Genomic DNA, 7,736 nt, shown 5'->3' with positions numbered 1-7,736 from the left:
AAAAAAAAGAAAAAGAAGAAAACCTGTTGGCGTGTGCCACTTACCCAGTGCAAAATGTAAGCCACTAAAATCAGAACATTCAAGAATCAGGCTTGGAGAACAACATTTAGATCGCGATTGAGATTGAGTTTGAGCATCTCCATGTCTATATAATATACTATGATAATGTAATTTGGCTCCTCTTAGTTTATTATATATATATATCACAACGCTACAAAACATTGGAATATATAGTCACTTTCCGAACTGCAATATCCCCAAGAGACATATATAAGTATATATATATATACAATTTGGCATATCACAAGAGAAGGTCAACAGTACCTCAATTACTTTCTAGTTCTAACAATTTAGAGAATATTGTATAACCCACTTGTCACGCCCACTGTGGGCGAAGATATATTCACAATATAGTTTTAACGTCAAGTTGTAACCCTAGTATATATTCCAAATCTCGAGCCACTAGCACCAATAGTGCATAAAATATAACAGAATTGGTACCAAACACTATATAGTCTAGTCCGATTTTCCACGCCTCTAATGGGCGTGACTATATAATTGTCGTCAATCTGTAAGGATTTCCAAATATTGGCGTTTTAACTCAAAATCTGTGGAAGATACAGTTTTACCCGATTTGCCACGTTGCCAATGGATGTAGATATATCTGCCATATCTTTTTGATTTTGGGTTGTCAATGCGAGCTTATGTTCAAAATTTTAAGCAGTCATTCCCGGATGCCACGTCCCTAGTGTGCGTATTGTCGCACAAAATCTCCAGCTTCAAGATATATGCAAGAAAACGCTAACAATTTAAATACCTATCGATTATTGTATTTCTACAACGTGCGATATATTGACATTGGAAGAAAATAATCGATATCGCAAATGACTAACAGTGAGAGTGAAAGAGATGAAAGATGAATTAACGTAAGTACCACATCTATAGTCAGATAAACCAAGGAATATTCAGAGATGGCAGACAACCGAATTGGCAAATTATGCCGATCAAGAAGAAGGTATATATATGCATATAAAAATATGCGTTTTCTTCTTCAGTTTTACATAAATAAGAAAACATTAGCATGTATAAGGCATACATAAATGGTTTATATAAGAGAAACAAAGTTAATAGATTTCATATACATTTTACATAAGGTCATCTTTTCCTGTTTTGTTATTAGCTTAACATCGAACATGTTTTGAAGTCTGAAAAATACAACAACTAGTATAACTATCATAAAAATTTCAAGCAATTCCTCGAGAAACTCTGAATTTTCAGCGCTGCTCAGAGTGACAACCAAATTAAGTTTGTGTTGCGTTTCAAAATTATTGGTTAATCCTGAAATAATTTATCATCATTCAATTAAGCCATGTTACGGGCAGGTCGCGCGATCGGTGACCAGGACGGTGCCAATGATGAGCGCATGTGCTGGATCTGCTTGAATACAGATGAAGAGACCCTGCGCCATGACTGGCTGCAACCGTGTCGTTGCCGTGGCACCAACAAATGGGTGCACGAGGCTTGCCTCAGTCGCTGGATTGATGAAAAGCAGCAAGTCAATCCGGACGTTCCGGTCACTTGTCCCCAATGCCACACAGAATACATCATTGTCATGCCACCTGTCTGCCGTTTCGATGCATTGCTAGAGAGAGTGGAGAAGACTTATGGTCTGCTTTGCCCAAGCATATTGATGGGCATGCTGGCCACTGTGGTGTATATAGCGACGCTCTCGTACGGCGCGCTCACATTGCATCAAGTGGCTGGCTACGAGACAAGCATTCAACTAATGAAAGAAGATCCCACCTTGCTGATGATTGTTTTGCCATCGCTGCCAGCTGCTTTGCTGCTGTTGCGCCGCTTTGACTGGGATAATTGGATGGTGCGTTGGCTGCGCCGTCGACAACGGCAGACGGTGTCGTCTGAGCACTTTGATGAGAATGGTGACCTACTGCCCGGTGCTCCGCTAACCGACGAATATTTTGATAGGCAGGAGCCGGTAGATGATGATGAAATGATGCAGGGCGGTGCGTTGAATGCGGAGAATATTGAACGAGCCACATGCCGTTTCTGCACGGCCCTTAGTCTGCCCACCTTCGCTGTACTCATTGGGCAGACTCTTTATAGCAATCTAAATAGCAAATTGTTGGGCATAGTGTTGGGAGCCTTTACTTTTGAGGCTATTAAGGGTTTAATCTGTGTCTATTTGCGCCAATGCCAGTATTACCGCCGACGATATCGTAGTGTGCTAGACTACACTGCGGAGAATATGGAACGGTCCGGCAGAGCCATCTAGCTTTACCAGGTGCCCATCACAATTCATGTTCATTCTGATATGTTTCAAATTAAAATTGTAATTCCAACGGAAATCATCTCTACCACCCGTTCCCGTTATCGATAAATTAACTCGATTACTTATAATGTCGCTGTCCAAAATGAGTTTCTTTTTTATTCGCGACAATTAGTTACGTTTGTCAACACAGTAAACTCTGCATCGGAATGTTTTCCAACACTATAAAAAGTTGCGTTAACGTTTGAAATTTTTAATTTAAACGAAAAACCACAGTATGACTGGTGTCAGGTTGCAGTTTAAATTATTTGTCGATAGGGGATCGCGATCGCGATCAGCAACCGGGATATACGGAAAACCCTACCAATATTCATTATTTTTGCATTACTGCCCTTACTGCTTGCAGTTCAGAACACATGCCAGCAGTATGTTCGACCAAAATGCTAATACAACCAACCTGACACTGAGAAACTGTCAACTTTGGAAGTTCGTTAATATGCATAGGATTGGGCTTATCACGCATTAGTAACAATCAAAAAAGAAAATACGGCGGACATCCAAAGTAGGCTTGACTATGCGATTTCAAACTACTCGGTGCATCCTTGAAATGACGTACAGATTAGGCGTGGGATTAAGCAATATTCGCTTTAAATGCGAGTTTTTGCATAAGCGAGGCAATTTCGATCGCTCTTTTTGAACTTAGCAGCTGAGACGGCAAGGAAAAATGCGACATAATACATCTACATATATCGTAGAAGTTCGCTACGAGCACACTCACTGTCAGTGGAGCTAACCCTTAGGAAACTTTCTTCATGTTGTTATACAAATGCAATTTGGCTCTTAAAGAGCTTCGTTCGAATCGTAGTTGCTGAAGAACAATCTATATATAAATTGGCAATCGAAAGGATGCTTTGTTAACGTTTAACAACCGAAAATCAGCGCTTGTATGTAGGTAATGTTGTGTAATATGCTGTACAATAAGACTCATTACATTATTGACCTTTAGACAACGCTGCGATATTTATAAATAGGAATAACAAACATCACACGTCACCAATCTCTCGGATTACAACTGTCCGGTTATCAGCAAAACGTTTATTTACAAATTAGACGCAAGCACATTGTGCGCGACGCTGTAATATCAGGAAGTATCTGGAAAGTAGAGCATCAACAGACACACCCACTTTACACAGACACACACCTCTAACGGTGAATGCAAAAAGCTTACGGTAGCTGCATTTGAATTTGAAGCTGTAACGGTGCAGAGATCAAACGTTTGAAAGGATTCGAGTGCATTGTTATCGATATACCGATAGGTAGTCGCTTATGGAATGCATTTGAAAGGTGATATGGCTTTTGAGGATGTTTTGCACGAACTGTGGAAAAACACCAATCCGTCAATCATGACGCATCTTCGTCTAAGCAACAACATATAAGTAAATAAATAAATGACCGAGAATAACGGAGAAATGCGTTGTGTATGATCAACAGGGGTTGCTGTCAAAGGGTCATCAACAACAACTGCGTCAATGTGACGGAAAACTCAGACAAGACCCATCAGTTAATAAGCCATCCTCAACCACATGCACACACACACACACATACATACACAGAAACAATGTTTGTGTGTGTGAATGTACGTAGTACCTTCGAGACCTGATAACATTTGTCCCGAGTGTAAAGTACAAAATTCCAAAGCATTCATTTTTGATTGATACGACACATTTTGTAGAATTTTGTTTAATCACTTTCATTTTTATTGTTGCTTCTGTATAATTTTTGATCTAGGCGCTAATTATAATAGACTAAATATGTACGTAAAGCATAATTAAAATCAAGGCAACTAAGTCGTATGCCTCAACACTTAATAAATTAGGGTCATTAGGGGAACAATTTAGTTATCAATTTTTCTTTTAAACTACGCATATATGCATACTCGTGGCTGGACCAACTATTTTAGCTATAAACTATTTAAAACTTTGTTTTACAGGCAGCCTATGTATGTTTGTATGCTTAAACTACGACTACGAAAATTAAGTTAAGCACATATATATATCGAGTATATATATAAATATATATATATATATATAAATATATATATATATATAAATATATATATATATATACATATATATATATATATATAGAGTAAACAGCTTAATATATAAGAGTATAGTTTAGTAATAATGTATGTCTGACGTAAGTACGAGTTTTAAGTGTAGCAGTTGCTTAGGTTGGTTCCTTGTTCATCTGTGCTTGAGATTAGTTTGCCATTAGGTTTCAAACTTAATGGCAAATGCCAATTTGTTTTTGTTCACTGACGCACTTGGCAGGTTTGGTTCGTAAAAGACCGCTAACAAGCTGGCTTTGGTTTCATATGAATTTCCAGCTAAATAAGCAAGTAAATAGCATTGATATAACATGACATGTACGTTATCAATATTTGTGAACTAACCTGCGTCTAAAACTTCTTGTTATCCCTAAGGTAAGCCTTGTGGCGCAAGGTTTCCTTCAGGCATTTGTCTGAGTCGCTGCCTGTGCCTCGCTGCTGACACACAGTTTCCGTTTTAAGGACGAAGCACTGCGTCTGCACCATATTGAAGAAGAGCTTGCCAATTGTGTTGGCATCTTCATCGCTGGCCATTTTCAGGCAGGTGCGGAAGCGTCGATCGCAACTGCAATGCGACAGCGTATAAGGGCGATAATTGAACAGATCGTACCGATTGGACATGGCCGGTATGTACATCTTGCAGTGATCGTGCTTCCGACAGCACTTGTCTGCCATCGATGCGCCGCCCAAATGATTATACGTCCCATTTGCCAAATTGCCACGCCCACACCAGCGTGTGTTGGGCGCAATGAACCAATCGGACACTTGGCGACGTCGGCGCGATGGCGCAAGGGGCTGTGCGTCCGAAATTGTGTCGTCATCATTATCGTACGATTCGTGACGTAGTTGCTGCTGGCCGCTATTGCTACTACTGATGTTGTTTGTTTGTATTGGTGTTGACGTTGGCTTTGTTGTTGTCGTTGCTGCACTTGCAGCGGCAGCGACATTGGCGGGCAATGGCAGCTGCTTGGCAGCGCACATGTGCCATGCGAACACAATTAGGCATAGCAAATAAATATAATTGCATTTCAATGCAATAGAATTTGCCATTCTGTGAATTTGTCAGTCTGTCGAAATCGGGTTTTCATTCAATGTTGTAACGTATTCTTTTTTAAGGTTTCGCGTTCCGTTTGCGGCACGCTCCTCACACTCAATTGTCGCTCCGACTGCGGGACGTTGGCGTTTTATGGGCTCGCACGCTGCAGCTCGACTGGCTATAACGACTTCGTCGTCTGTGTGTTTTAAGGGTACGTGCAGGTGAACCGCTTATCTCTCTCCCAAAGCAGTGCTCTGCAATGAAACAGATGTTCGGTATTCAGTGTTGCACAACTTGTGCGAAAGCTCGCTAATACTGCATTTGACAATGCCATTTTGAGCATTTGTTTTGTAGGGATGGATACATAAATATGTAGTATATATGAATTAACGGAACTGAGTAAATTATTTTTGTTTAGAAACGTGAGACCGCTATGAATACAAAATTAGAGCCATATATTGATAGTGATGTAACTTAATGAAAACAGCTTACCAATGCAAAAAATGTAAACTAATGGAAACATCTTCACACTCAGCTGTTAAAGGGCTTAGGTATTTTGCAACACTGACCAACGAATAGCATCAATATTTTTGTGTGTGGTCAGGTGAATCGAATTTTTTAAGAATTTAGGGCTAAGATAGACTGAGCGGTGCATCGCATGCATGCACGCTTTAATGCAATGCAGCGCACTCCACAGGAACAGAAACAATTAAAGCTGCATCAGCAGCAACAGCACATAGAAGAGAAACAGCAGCAGCAGCATCATCATCATCATTACCAACAACAACAACATAACAGTAACAGTAACAGTAATGGGACGCACATTGCTGGCTGCAGCAATACCACGCCCACAACGGCAGCAACGAATGCAGCTGGTGGCGCCACAGGACTGACCCCGCCTCGTACCTTGGCACTGAATCAAAACTATGCTGCCTCGGACACATCGGGCGAGCATGAGGGAGATACGGACTATCCCGATTCACGGTATGAATGCGCCATTTGCATAGACTGGCTAAATGAGCCGGTGCTGACGTCATGCGGTCATCGATTTTGTAAGAGTTGCCTCAGTGATTGGCTGCAGAATCACAACCAATGCTGCCCACTTGACAATAAGCAGCTATCCGCCGAGCAGGACATTTTTCCCGATAATTATACGCGCCGCGAGATTGAGCAAATTAAGCACAAGTGCCCGAACTCGCCGCACGGTTGTTCCGTTGTGGCCTCTCCAATTGAGTTGCATCGGCATTTGCCTAGCTGCCCGTACCGCCGGCAACAGCAACAGCAGCAGCTTGAGGAGAAGTGCCCCTTTGCTAGCATTAAGTGCGATTTTGTGGGCCGCCCAGAGACCAATCAGCTGGAGGAGCATCTTAAAACAGATATGCCGCATCATATGCAGCTCATGCTGCAGGCTTTCCAACAAACGGCCATTGATACCTGGCAGCCGCATAAATCCACCTCCAACTCAGCGCTGGAGAACGGGCACAAAGCTGGACAGCTGCCACCTCCGCCACAGTATGCGAATGGAGTTGACGAGCAAATCGTTCAGACCATGTATCAACGCATCGTTGTGCTGGAGCAGCGCACACGCGAACAGGAGACACGCATCGAGAATCTCAACAAGCAGCTGCGACGCCAACAGCCCATCGATGCACGCTATAGTAACGGCACAATCGTCTGGCAAATCGAGCAGTTGACAACTTTGATAGAACGACTGCGCGCCAATGCAAATAACCAGGTTTATTCGCACGAATGCTATACGTCACCGTATGGTTATAAGTTTTGCGCGCGTCTCAACATACAGCCGCGAAAGCCGCATGTGCTCAGTCTGCACGTGCATCTGATGCAATCGGATAACGATTTCCATTTGGATTGGCCATTCAAGGGCCGCATCAAGCTCTGCATGGTGCATCCGGGTGACGCAAGTCTGTCACAGCATGACACCATCATGACCAAACCGGAGATACTCGCCTTCCACCAACCGCGCGAGGCCATCAGCACACGCGGCTTTGGATTTCTCGAGTATGCCAACATATCCAATATAATGCACTTGGGCTTCTGTGCCGACAATCGGCTCTTGATCAAGATTGAGATTAACATTGTTTGAATTGAATTGAATTGCCCAGAATTAACCACAAACCATGTTCTCAATATACTATATGCTTCTATATACATACAAACAATAGGCGCTAAAATATGTATATTTTATATAGACGTTATACGACTTTCGAATATTATTCAGAAAGGCAAAATCGTAAAAACATCACAGCGAAGCAATTTTTATACCATAGTTTAGAAGCGACTTT

At 41.9% G+C, this 7,736-nt stretch overlaps 3 protein-coding genes across 3 annotated transcripts; 2 read left to right on the top strand and 1 right to left on the bottom strand.

Moving 5' to 3' along the window:
• The first annotated feature begins 1,186 nt into the window (after nucleotides 1-1,186).
• On the top strand, nucleotides 1,187-2,446 carry LOC111594993 (E3 ubiquitin-protein ligase MARCH5). Its single transcript, XM_023308493.2, has one exon. It carries the CDS (start codon nucleotides 1,370-1,372, stop codon nucleotides 2,291-2,293), a length of 924 nt encoding a protein of 307 aa, XP_023164261.1. The 5' UTR covers nucleotides 1,187-1,369; the 3' UTR covers nucleotides 2,294-2,446.
• Nucleotides 2,447-4,455: 2,009 nt separating this feature from the next.
• On the bottom strand, nucleotides 4,456-5,685 carry LOC111594994 (acidic phospholipase A2 PA4). The gene is made up of 2 exons (XM_023308494.2): nucleotides 4,743-5,685; nucleotides 4,456-4,676 (listed from the first exon to the last, which is right to left on the bottom strand). Exon 1 carries the CDS (start codon nucleotides 5,445-5,447, stop codon nucleotides 4,749-4,751), a length of 699 nt encoding a protein of 232 aa, XP_023164262.1. The 5' UTR covers nucleotides 5,448-5,685; the 3' UTR covers nucleotides 4,456-4,676; nucleotides 4,743-4,748.
• A 192-nt stretch (nucleotides 5,686-5,877) lies between these two features.
• On the top strand, nucleotides 5,878-7,723 carry LOC111594992 (TNF receptor-associated factor 6). The gene has a single exon (XM_023308492.2). It carries the CDS (start codon nucleotides 6,092-6,094, stop codon nucleotides 7,535-7,537), a length of 1,446 nt encoding a protein of 481 aa, XP_023164260.2. The 5' UTR covers nucleotides 5,878-6,091; the 3' UTR covers nucleotides 7,538-7,723.
• The last annotated feature ends 13 nt before the right edge of the window (nucleotides 7,724-7,736 follow it).

Source organism: Drosophila hydei, unplaced genomic scaffold (assembly GCF_003285905.1).
Source record: "Drosophila hydei strain 15085-1641.00,03,60 unplaced genomic scaffold, DhydRS2 tig00008148-arrow-arrow-pilon, whole genome shotgun sequence".
NCBI classification, from domain to species: Eukaryota; Metazoa; Arthropoda; class Insecta; order Diptera; family Drosophilidae; genus Drosophila; species Drosophila hydei.
This window is presented reverse-complemented; position numbering and strand designations above follow the sequence as displayed.